General features: G+C 46.3%; 1 protein-coding gene across 3 annotated transcripts in view; it reads right to left on the bottom strand.

Moving 5' to 3' along the window:
* Nucleotides 1–13,049, bottom strand: part of ATP8A1 (ATPase phospholipid transporting 8A1) — a 210,943-nt gene that overhangs the window by 94,069 nt on the left and 103,825 nt on the right. For all 3 annotated transcript variants that reach the window (XM_034770949.1, XM_034770950.1, XM_034770948.1), the window contains 2 exons: nucleotides 2,892–2,997; nucleotides 45–127 (listed from right to left, as the gene is read on the bottom strand). In XM_034770949.1, coding sequence (XP_034626840.1) covers nucleotides 45–127; nucleotides 2,892–2,997 — 189 coding nt within the window. The remainder of the gene's footprint in view (nucleotides 1–44; nucleotides 128–2,891; nucleotides 2,998–13,049) is intronic.

Raw genomic sequence — 13,049 nt, 5'->3', positions numbered from 1 at the left:
CAAAATATTAATAATACATAGTAACATAATTTTAATGTACTTACAGAATCTATAATTACTGAGTCAGGTGTCCTTCCAGTGAATACAAAACGAAGATGCTTGGCTGCTCTGACCAATGCTCCTTCATCTGCAACAAACCAATTTCCATTGTTTTTTTTATAGATTGAGAAACTATCAAGAAAAAGAATTTTCAAGTTTTAAATACCTTTTAAATATTGTAGGATAAATAACACAGAGACAGGCAGATTTGTACCTGTTCAAATTTTCCAATTATTCTTTTATCTGCTCCTCATCAATAAATAAATAAATTTAGAAGGTCTTCCTTCTTCACTGCTCAAATTTTCTTTGTTTATTATTCTTGAAAAAAGTTCAGTATCTCAGCTATTTCTGAGTCATTGTAAATTACGCTCATTTAACAGCAGTCCTACTGTACTTTCCTCCCTTTCTTTTTCATTTTATATATTTGTAGAATCCCTTATTACCTTTGACTAGCATTAATTCTTTTTGCTTTTCTGATACCCTTATTTTTTCCTCCTCAAACCATAACTGACTCTAAAAATTCTTGTTTAGGTGCCTCCTGGGTTTCCCATTTTGAGTACAGGTTTTCTCTTTTTCTCACATATTTGAGTAGCCTCTACTGGCATCACACTGGCCAATTCCTATTAATTGTCGTCTTCTTTTCAGAGGATCTGCAGTCTGTTCCTACTTAATTATAGTGCTTTCAAGAAATTCAAGATTTCTTACTGAATTTGAAAACTTTCCTCCACCGAACCCTACTCACTAAATTTCTTGTTTCCTCCCAAATTTGCTTTACTGAAATTTAAATCCAACATTGGGACAATGCTGCAATTCTGTGATCCCATTCCTTACTACTATATAAGGAGTGAAAGTATTATTATTCATTTACATTTATAAAACTGAAGTAGCTCATAGTCAATATTTCTAAACTTCCCTAATCTCGCATTCTCTGGAAAGTTGTCCCCTTTTGGTGTTTTAGTTTCATACAAGAAATTGACACTACCAGTCTACCTGTGCTGGAGTCCTCTTGCCTCTTAGAAGGCCCACTGAAAACATGAGACTACTTTTTGCTGGGTACACCTTAGAAGCTGATCCATTAACTGCTGCACTGCTTCAAAGGAGGCAACAAAACACATCAGAGGTAGCACAGGAGAAAAGTTTTTCATTTCATAGGGGAATTATTTTCCTTTAGGTTGAAAGAGCAACCTCCAAAAGAGACATAATAACCAAAGCCATAGCTGAAAATTTTACCCCGGTATCTGAGGGTATGTCTACACTGCATCTGGAAGTGAGCCACCCCATTACCTATTGTTAATTTAATCCATTTTAACTTTTAACTTCAGTGTGCAAATCACTGAATCATAGAATCACAGAACTGGAAGGGACCTCAAGAGGTCAGCTAGTCCAGTCCCCTGCACTCATGGCAGAACTAAGTATTATCTAGACCATTTCTGACAGGTGTCTGTCTAACCTGCTCTTACAAATTTCCAATGATGGAGATTTCACAACCTCCCTAGGCAATTTATTCCAGCGCCTAACCACCCCAACAGAGTAGAGTGGAAGAATTACTTCTCGTATCTTGTTTACAACACTCCTGCTAATATATCCCAAAAGGATGTTCGCTTTTTTTTGCAACAGCGTTATACTGTTGACTCAGTGAGTCGCTTTTCTGCTGCTCAAGCTGATGAGCCAGAGCACTGTGATAAAAATGTCAGTCTTCTGCTTCAAGACTGGCACTTATTTAAAGAGCCATAATAGCATAGTATGTAAGAAAATACACAGGTAACTGTGAGTAATAAGACTATATACATATCACATGTTCTTTATTACATCACAATGAATCAGAAAATGATGTCTATATGAGGCCTAGAAAAATGGGACCTCAAATCTGACTGGCGGGCCTAAGTACTGTTTTAATACAAATAAATAACAAATATATTTCATTAAAAACTTTGTCATACAAAATGTTCATACTGATTTTTGCAAGAATCTATTTGAAAAAAATGTATGAAGTGTGGTTTACTGGTGTTTTAAATATTGTCTTTTCTTGTTCTGTGTTGATGTTTTGGCTGATCATCAGAATCGTTGTCCTACTTAAGACGTTTTATTTTCCTTCCTGATGATTACTACATAGTGTTATTTTCTTTTGTGATACTTTGTTAAGTCAATGCCATTGTTATGAAGCATCAGAGAGGAGAGCCATAAACAGGGGTGTTAGCTTGTCTAACTGAACACATGCTTTTGAATTTTATTTGTATTATTCAACCCATTCAACTTTTCACAACACAGCAATTTAGGTGTTGCAATGTAGATAACAAACCACCCTTTATTATTGTATAGGCTATGTGACATCTACAAATCCTCTCTAAGGCTTGGTCTACACTACCCCCCTAATTCGAACTAAGGTACGCAACTTCAGCTACGTGAATAACGTAGCTGAAGTTCGAAGTACCTTAGTTCGAATTAGTTCGAACTTACCTTGGTCCACACGCGGCAGGCAGGCTCCCCCGTCGACTCCGCGGTACTCCTCTCGGCGAGCTGGAGTACCGCAGTCGACGGCGAGCACTTCCGGGTTCGACTTATCGCGTCCAGACTAGACGCGATAAGTCGAACCCAGAAGTTCGATTTCCAGCCGTCGAACTAGCGGGTAAGTGTAGCCAAGGCCTAAGACATGGATTGGGAAAAAATCTAAAACAGTGTCTTTTATAGAAATAAAATGTATGAGACAGATCTTAAATATCACTACTTTTGCACATTTATTTAAATTTCTGGGCAAGGGGTAGACGTAGGGGTAATTCATCAAGTTCTGAATTAACATTCTTGTTGAGTGGATTGAATATTTTACAATTTATATATAATTAGTTAGCTCTTACCTGGAGATGCTGCTTGATATATAATCTTATCACCTTCTCTTTCTGGAACAGCTGTATGACACACTGCCATCATTGTTAGAAACTCGCAAATTATAGGTGCAGTTGGCTAGTCCAAAAACAGGGCAAAAAGTAACAATTAATCTGTGCACTATTAAAATGTGTTAGTACATATTGGCAAATATTAATTCAGGGGAAAATCTCCTTGCCTGATTACAAGAATATGCATTTTTAAAATTTCCACATTCTTTTGGTTGATGACATTGTACATAAACCATTTTCAACATTCACCTGATTTGCTTCAAGTACATTCCAACCGCTGCTATACTTTCCTTTTGTATAGTCGGTGCAGATATTGATGCCTATAGTTAAGGCTGCCCAAGTGTAATGGGGTGTTCACCTCACACTAGCCTAGAAGAGGTCAGTGAGGCTGAGAAGGGGCCAATTAACTGGATAGAGGAAGGAAATTATGTAACCTCAGTAACCCCTGAATGAAGATGGAGCCCAGCTGAGAAAGAACAGACAGGGCTAGTATAAAGCCAGGAAGCTGACAGCAGAAAGGAAAAGGGGCTGCAGTAAGGGAGCCAATAGCCGCTCTGGACATCACAAAGGGATGTAAGTAAACCTAAAGGAAGAGGGTGCAGGGAAATGGCAGCAAGGCTTAAGACACTGCAAGCTTTGGCTGCTGATTAGAGGGTTCCTGAGCTGGAACCCAGAGTAGAGGATGGGCTTGGGTTCCCCTATCGGCCACTTGGGAAGTGGCACTATCTGGGCAGTGAATGGGAAGACCTGAGACAGTTTGTATGGAAAGACTATGATACCCCCGAAGTGGGAAAAACACATAGTGACCTATCCGAAGGGCCAAGTCATGAAGAGAGAGCAACTTAAGTCAGAGAGAGAGAGAGAGAGGTGGCAGGACTTACAATGAGCAACAGAAGGTGATGTCAGACCTGAAAAGAGCTAATTCCCAGAGCAGCCAGGAGGAGTTGCCGTAGCAAAGTGTGAACCCTGTGACACCAATACTTTCCATAATACAACACTGTGATCAGTTGTTTATAATTTTCCCTATCCATGCCATATCTAATTCAGACTGATTTACTTTGGAAATTTTCTGCAAAAATGGTCCAGCCATTTCTCAGAACAAGCTTAGGAAAAAAGTTTTTTTTCCCCAAATTAACAAAATTCATGCAAATGTTTTGTTGAGACGTTCGAATACCTCCATACTTTGAAGATGGGACTTGAAATTCGGCCACTTAGTGTCAGGTACTAAAACATTTACATCAATTAACAGCTCAACTGGAAATGTATATAAATCATGTAACTAGACACATTAGATATTGACAAAAGTTTAATGGCATACTAAAATGTTTTATTCAGTAATGTGTGGATGGTTAACATGTATTGTGAAGTGAATTCTCTTTTAATATTGTCTGCACACAATATTTTTTATTTTACTGTGGCACTATCACTGCCCATGCTGTACTTTTTCTGTGGGCATATGATTTCAGGTTCCAGTCCAGTCAATTCAACACCTTTCTTGAACACTTTAAAGAAATAGCTGCTGCATTTTCTGTTAAAACTTGTACCCAATCCCACACAAAGGGCAGACTGAAGCAAAGTCATTCAGATGGCTTTTAGTGCGACAGTCTAAACAAAAATAATTAATTTTTTTTTTACTCAGCACTTATATAGTTCATCTGTAGATCTCAAAGCACTTCAAATTGACAACAGGAAATCACCAATTTTAGAGATCCCCAAACACTTGCCAAAAACAATCATTTCCCAAAAGAATTCCTAAGACTTGGAGTTGCCAATATTGAAAGTCACTTAGGGAAGATTCTTGTACTACTACAAATGAGAAACACAGAATTCTACTAAAAGTGAGGCACTTCAGCTGTAAAAAGAGAAATTCCCACTATACTGTGTAGAATGATATAACTGACAAAATGACAATTCAAGAAATAATATTGAAGAAGGAATGGTATAACTATATGGTAAGTCACCAGTCTCAGAAACCTCTTAAGTTTCACTTTCAAAATGGGATGGCTCCTGTCCTTCTTAGATTCAGAGCCCTGAATTCCTCTAGGAAAGAGGCACATATTTACTAGTTTCTGTTATAAGACCTGATCCAACAGAACATTTGAGCATGTGGTTAACTTTAAAAGTCCGTGAGTTGTTCTACTGAAGAAAATTTATATACCATCTCTCCCTCCAAGTATCATAAGGTAGGAAGGACTGCTACCCTGAAGACCCAAAAGAATACTACTCCAGGAGCCAAACAAAAACAAATATTATCCTAAGAGGAGAACAAAAGAAATGCTATAAAAACTAAGAATAACTAACTAACATCTTATCTACATGGAGTCTTAGTGTACACTAGAACTGGAAGATGTAAATTCCAGTTTGAGGAGACATATCCATGCTATCTCTGATCAAGCTAGCACGCTAAAAACAGAAGTGTAGCCATGACAGCAAAAGTGACAGCACGGGCTAGCTGCTCTGGTACAGACTGAGGCCTGGTCTACACTAGGCGTTTATGTCGAAGTTAGCGCCGTTACATCGAATTAACCCTGCACCCGTCCACACCGCGAAGGTATTTAGTTCGACATAGAGGTCTCTTTAATTCGACTTCTGTACTCCTCCCCGACGAGGGGAGTAGCGCTAAATTCGACATGGCCATGTCGAATTAGGCTAGGTGTGGATGGAAATCGACGCTAATAGCTCCAGGAGCTATCCCACAGTGCACCACTCTGTTGACGCTCTGGACAGCAGTAAGAGCTCGGATGTTCTGAACTGCCACACAGGAAAAGCCCCGGGAAAATTTGAATTTGAATTCCTTTTCCTGTCTGGCCAGTTTGAATCTCATTTCCTGTCTGGACATCGTGGCGAGCTCAGCAGCACTGGCAACGATGCAGAGCTCTCCAGCACTGATGGCAGTGCAATCTCAGAATAGAAAGAGGGCCCCAGCATGGACTGATCGGGAAGTCTTGGATCTCATCGCTGTGTGGGGCGATGAGTCCGTGCTTTCCGAGCTGCGATCCAAAAGACGGAATGCAAAGATCTATGAGAAGATCTCTAAAGACATGGCAGAGAGAGGATACAGCCGGGATGTAACGCAGTGCCGCGTGAAAATCAAGGAGCTGAGGCAAGGCTACCAGAAGACCAAAGAGGCAAACGGACGCTCCGGATCCCATCCCCAGACATCCCGTTTCTACGAGGCACTGCATTCCATCCTCGGTGCGGCCGCCACCACTACCCCACCACTGACTGTGGACTCTGAGGATGGGATAGTGTCCACGGCCGGATCCTCGGACATGTTAGCGGACGGGGAAGATGAGGAAGGAGATGAGGAGGACGAGGCAGTCGACAGCGCTCACAACGCTGATTTCCCCGACAGCCAGGATCTCTTCATCACCCTTACAGAGATCCCCTACCAACCCTCCCCAGCCGTTACCCCGGACACAGAATCTGGTGAAGGATCATCCAGTAAGTGTTGTAAACATCTAAACATTTATTTGTAACAGAACATGATTATTAACAATTTAAAAAATGGGTTTCTCATGATTAGTTTGATTAACTTAACGGTTCAGTCATGGGCAGTGCAACTATTTGAAAAAAATCTAGCAATGTCCGGTTTTGCATGATTGTCCTGCCCAAGCCGCTCTACTGTTTAGTCCCTGCTACTGCAGCTACAGTAAGATGCGGTCTATATGTCCGGGGATGGAGCAGAAATCCTCCTGGGACATCTCAAGGAAGCTCTCCTGCAGGTAATTTGAAATCCGCTGCATTAGGTTCTTGGGGAGAGCGGCCTTATTGGGTCCTCCGTAGTAGGACACGTTGCCGCGCCACGAGACTAGCAAGTACTCCGGAATCATTGCTTGGCACAGCATGGCGGCATACGGCCCTGGTCTTTGAAGGCTTTCCCGGAGCATTCTCTGTCTGTCGCTCTCAGAGATCCTCATGAGGGTGATGTCGCTCATGATGACCTGCTTTGAATGAGGTAGGGGAATGTTAGTGTTGGGACTGCTTTACCGTTCCTTTACAGAACTATAACCGCTGGTTTGCAGCCACGCGGTGGAGGCGGGAGAGGGTCAGCCGAAAGGGATCGTTCCCGGGGACAGCCGCGAGGGTGTGGGACAGGAGCAGACTTCCTGCTTGCCGGATTGCTGGCAGCAGGGACCGACATTGATTTCAATGTGAAATGAGGCCATTGCTAATATTAAAGTTTTAAGCTGCCACGAATCTACGGCTTACCATGTCTGCGTGCAAGAGCAATTCCGTTGTCCTGACACGGTTCTCAAAAGTGCTCTGCAAAACCCCAGACACTGAATGCGAAGGCCGAGAATTCGACCTTGTGCTGAGTGCGCATGTGATAGGTGCTGTGCATGGTCCTGTTCACAGAGAAAGACTATGTTCTTTGTTCACAACTACATTTATCTTTCTGAGGAATTCACTCCCTTTTTCCCATTCCCACAGCCCCATCTGCGACTGTCTCACAACCTAGCCTGTCATCACACTCCCAGAGGCTAGGGAGGATTAGGCATAAGAAGAAGAGGACACGGGAGGACATGTTCTCAGAGCTTATAGCCTGCTCCCGAGCCCAGGCAGCACAGCAGACCCAGTGGCGGGAGAACTTGTCCCAAATGCACCAAGCCAACATGGATCGGGAGGAGAGGTGGCGTCAGGAAGACCAGCAGGCGACTCAAACCCTGCTTGGACTACTGAGGGAGCAAACGGACACGCTCCGGCGCCTTGTGGATGTTCTGCAGGAACGGAGGCAGGAGGACAGAGCCCCGCTGCAGTCCATCTCTAACCGCCCTCCCCCGCCACCAAGTCCCATACTCCCTTCACCCAAAGTGCACAGAAGGAGAGGCGGCAGAGTCCCTGCTAACTCTCACTCCACCCCTGCAGAGAGCTCGAGCAGCAGAAGGCTCTCATTCCCCAAAGTTTGACAAGTTCTTTCCTTCCCGCCTGACACAAGCCCCCGTCCAAGTTTCACTTCCCAGTCCCATGTGTAGTTGATAATAAAAAATATGTTTCTGTTAACTACTGTTTCCATCATGTTCTTTTGGAGGAGGGGGGGAAAGGGGGTTGGTAATTGGACAGGACAGTCACCTTTGGCAGGGTACATAGTCGGGGGCAGGCACAGCAGCAGGGCACATACATAGTGCAGTGATGCAGTGACTACTTACCCTGGTTAGTCTGGGAGGTTCTTTTCATGTTATGTGGTGGGGGGTGGGTTGCTCTGTGACTTTGTGGCAGGGGAGGGCAGTTAGAGATCTTAAGCGGCGGTCCTTAGGCAGGATCACAGAGCCACACAGCAGGGGATCTGTAACCATCCCCCCCCTGCCACAAAGTCACATAGACCCCCCATACACACAGTCCCTATCAGGAGGGGTGACAGGCTCCGTTGAAAGAACCATCCCACCGCAGCGGAGCCTGTCAGTCCTTGAGTTTAGAAGCTGCATTCGCGCGACTACACTACACCCGCTCCGCACCACAGTCTGCGTCCCAGTTTTTAAAAATTCCCGCGAAAACAGTATTAAAGAAAACGGTGTGCTTTAACAAAGTAGAACTATTTTTATTTTGAAACGTGTGTTGGAAGTGGGGTGAAGGCTTCTCTGTACACAAAATTAGAAAGTCACAGGTTACCCTGCTCACTCAGGAACTTTGCTTTCAAAGCCTCCCGGATGCACAGCGCTTCCCGCTGGTCTCTTCTAATCGCCCGGCTGTCTGGCTGTGAGTAATCAGCAGCCAGGCTAATTTCCTCAACCTCCCACCCCGCCATAAAGGTCTCCCCCTTGCTCTCACAGAGATTGTGGAGCACACAGCAAGCTGCTATAACAATGGGGATATTGGTTTCGCTGAGATCACAGCGAGTCAGCAAGCTTCTCCATCTCCCCTTGAGACGTCCAAAAGCACACTCCACCACCATTCTGCACTTGCTCAGCCGGTAGTTGAAGAGTTCTTTTTCAGTGTCCAGGGCACCTGTATAGGGCTTCATGAGCCAGGGCATTAGCGGGTAGGCTGGGTCCCCGAGGATGACTATAGGCATCTGCACATCCCCAACAGTTATTTTGTGGTCCGGGAAGTAAATACCTTGCTGCAGCCGTCTAAACAGACCAGAGTTCCTGAAAACACGAGCGTCATGAACCTTGCCCGGCCATCCCACGTAGATGTTGGTAAAACGTCCCCTGTGGTCCACCAGTGCTTGCAGCACCATGGAAAAGTAGCCCTTTCTGTTAATGTACTGGCTGGCCTGGTGGTCCGGTGCCAGGATAGGGATGTGAGTTCCATCTATGGCCCCACCGCAGTTTGGGAATCCCATCGCTGCGAAGCCATCTATGATCGCCTCCAAGTTTCCCAGGGTCACTACCTTTGGCAACAGTACATCAACGATTGCCTTGGCTACTTGCATCACAACAACCCCCACGGTAGATTTGCCCACCCCAAACTGGCTCGCGACTGACCGGTAGCAGTCAGGCGTTGCAAGCTTCCAGAGGGCTATGGCCACTCGCTTCTGGACAGTCAGGGCTGGTCGCATCCGGGTGTCATTGCGCTTCAGGGCAGGGGACAGCAACTCACAAAGTTCAAGGAAAGTTCCCTTCCGCATGCGGAAGTTTCGCAGCCACTGTGATTCATCCCAGACCTGCAGCACTATGCGGTCCCACCACTCAGTGCTTGTTTCCCGGGCCCAGAATCGCCGTTCCACGGCATCAACATGACCCATTGCCACCGTGATGTCCTCGGCGCTGGGTCCCCTGCTTTCTGAGAGGTCTGTGCTACTCTCAAACTTCAGGCCATCACCGCGTTGACGTAGCCTCCTCGCCTGACTTTTCTGCATCTGCCTCAGGGCAACCTGTATGATAAGCTGCGAGGCGTTGAGAGCGGCCACAACTGCAGCGATGGTTGCAGCGGGCTCCATGCTCACAGTGCTGTGGCGTCCGCGCTGTCAATGACTTGAAAAGTGCGCGAAATGATTTCCCGCCGGCGCTTTCAGGGAGGGAGGGAGGGCGGGAGTGAGTGATGGATGGATGACGACAGTTACCCAAAAGCACCCTCGACACATTTTTTTACCCAGAAGGCATTGGTGGCTCAACCCAGAATTCCAATGGGCAGCGGGGACTGCGGGAACTGTGGGATAGCTGCCCACAGTGCACCGCTTCCAATGTCGACGCTTTCCCCGTTAGTGTGGACTCACAAAGTCGAATTACTGTCCTTAGTGTGGACACACACGTTCGACTTTGCAATATCGATTCCAAATATTCGATTTAAGTAAAATCGAACTACTCTCGTAGTGTAGACAAGGCCTTAGGGTGGCTAGCCCCTGCTGCGGTAATGGCAGCGGCTATGCTTCTATTGTTAAGAGTGCTAGTTCCATCCGAATTAGTCCATGTATATCTCCTCAAACTGGAATTTACATCTTCCAACACTTGTGTAGACATACTTTTAGTTCAGGGTAAGCTAGAGTATGACTCTACAACGCACTAGCTTGCCATGAACTAACTAGCCATGTTTACTCTGCTACTAATACTGCTTTGAGGTCATACACTACAGACCTTTTAGGGCATGGCTACACTGGAAACTTCAAAGTGCTCCCGCAGCAGCACTGGTAATCCACCTCCACGAGGGGATTAGCTCTCAGTGCTCGGAGCCTGTTTACACTAGCACTTTAAAGCACTTTGACTTGCTGCGCTCAGGAGGGTGATTTTTCACACCCCTGAGCCAGCAAGTCAGAGCGCTATAAAATGTAAGGCCTGGTCTACACTAGGAGGTTATGTCGAATTTAGCAGTGCTAAATCGAATTAACTCTGCACCTGTCCACACAACAAAGCTATTTAGTTCGACATAGAGGTCTCCTAAATTCGACTTCTGTACTCCTCCCCAACGAGGGGAGTAGCGCTAAATTCGACATGGCCATGTCGAATTAGGGTAGGTGTGGATGGAAATCGACGCTAATAGCTCCTGGAGCTATCCCACAGTGCTTTCGGATCGGAGCTGCGATCGAAAAGACGGAATGCAAAGATCTACGAGAAGATCTCCAAAGCCATGACAGAGAGACGATACAGCCGGGATGCAACGCAGTGCCGCGTGAAAATCAAGGAGCTGAGACAAGGCTACCAGAAGACCAAAGAGGCAAACGGACACTCCGGATCCCAGCCGCAGACATGCCATTTCTACGAGGCACTGCATTCCATCCTCGGTGCGGCCACCACCACTACCCCAACACTGACCGTGGACTCTGAGGATGGGATATTGTCCACACCCGCTTCCTCTGAGATGGTAGTGGACGGGGAAGATGAGGAAGGAGATGAGGAGGACGAGGCAGTCGACAGCGCTTACAACGCTGATTTCCCAGACAGCCAGGATCTCTTCATCACCCTCACAGAGATCCCGTACCAACCGTCCCCAGGCGTTAACCCGGACCCAGAATCAGGGGAAGGATCAGCCGGTAAGTGGTTTAAACATGTAAACATTTATTTTGAAAAGAACATTAATATTAACTGTGGGTTTTTCATGATTAGATTGTCCTAGGCACTTAAAGTTCTAGTCTTTGGCAGTGTAACTGCTGCAAAAAAATCTAACAATGTCCGGTATATCTTGATTGGTTTGCCCTAGGCGCTCTACTGTTTAGCCCTTGCCAGTGCAGCTACAGTAAAATTCGGTCAATATGTCCGGGGATAGAGCAGAAATCCTCATGGGACATCTCCATGAAGCTCTCCTGGAGGTAATTGGAAAGCCTTTGCATGAGGTTCCTTGGGAGAGTGGCCTTGTTGTGTCCTCCGTAGTATGAAACGTTTCCGCGCCAGGCTACAATCAAGTACTCCGGTATCATTGCCTTGCACAGCATGGCGGCATACGGCCCTGGTCTTTGCAGGCTTTCCCGAAGCATGCCTTCCATGTCGCTGTCTGAAATACGCATCAGAGTGATGTCGCTCATGGTGACCTGCTTTGAATTAGGGGAATGTTAGTATTGGGACTGCTTCCCTGTTCCTTTACAGAACTGTAACCGCCGGTTTACAGCCATGCGGTGGAGGCGGGAGAGGGGCAGCATAGAGGGATCTTTCCCGGGGACAGCCGCGAGGGGGTGGGACAGGGGCAGAGTTCATGCTTGCCGGATTGCTGGCAGCAGGAACTGGCCAACGCTAGGAGCATTGCTTTGAACGTGAAAGTAGGGCAGTGCTATTATTAAAGTTTTAAGCTGCCACAAGTCTACGGCTTACCATGTCAGCCCGCTACCCAAATTCCGCTGTGCTGTTCCGATTCTGTGATCTGCACTGCAAGACCCCAGGGACTGAATGCGAAGGCCGAAAATTCGACCTTGTCCTGAGTGCGCATGTGATAGGTGCTGTGAATGGTCTTTTCACAGAGAAAGACTATTTTCTTTGTTCACCCAAAAATTTATCTTTCTGAGGAATTCACTCCCTTTTTCCCATCCCACAGCTGTGGCTGTCTCCCGACCTACCCTGTCATCAGACTCCCAGAGGCTGGCGCAGATTAGGCGTAGAAAGAAAAGGACACGGGACGACATGTTCTCAGAACTTATGGGCTGCTTCCGAGCCGAGGCAACCCTGCAGACTCAGAGGAGGGAGAACATGTCCCAATACCAGCGAGCACACAGCGAACGGGAGGAGAGGTGGCGGCAGGAAGACCAGCAGGCGACTCAAACACTGCTTGGACTAATGAGGGAGCAAACGGACACGCTCCGGCGCCTTGTGGATGTTCTGCAGGACCGGAGGCAGGAGGACAGAGCCCCGCTGCAGTCTATCTGTAACCACCGTCCCCCGCCACAAAGTCCCATACCCCCCTCACCCGAAGTACCAAGAAGGAGGGGCTGCAGAGCCCGTGAAAACTGTCACTCTACCCCTGCAGACTGCTCAAGTGGCAGAAGGCTGTCATTCCCCAAAATTTGGTAAGTCCTTTCCTTCCCGCCTCACCCAAGCCCCCATCCCAGTTTCATCCCCTAACTGTCCATTTGCTAATAAAAAATACGTTTCTGTTAATTGCTGTTTCCATCATGTTTTTTTAGAGAACAGTCTGTTTTAAGGGGGGGAAAGGTGGTTGGTACAGACACGGGGGCAGGTTCAGCAGCAGGTCACACACACAGTGCAGTCACTAGGCACCCTGGTCAGTCTGGAAGGTGGTTTTCATTGTCTGGGG

This window comes from Trachemys scripta, chromosome 5, assembly GCF_013100865.1.
Source record: "Trachemys scripta elegans isolate TJP31775 chromosome 5, CAS_Tse_1.0, whole genome shotgun sequence".
In the NCBI taxonomy this organism is placed as follows: domain Eukaryota; kingdom Metazoa; phylum Chordata; order Testudines; family Emydidae; genus Trachemys; species Trachemys scripta.
Note: the sequence above shows the minus strand (reverse complement) of the source record. Positions and strands in the feature narration are given on the sequence as shown.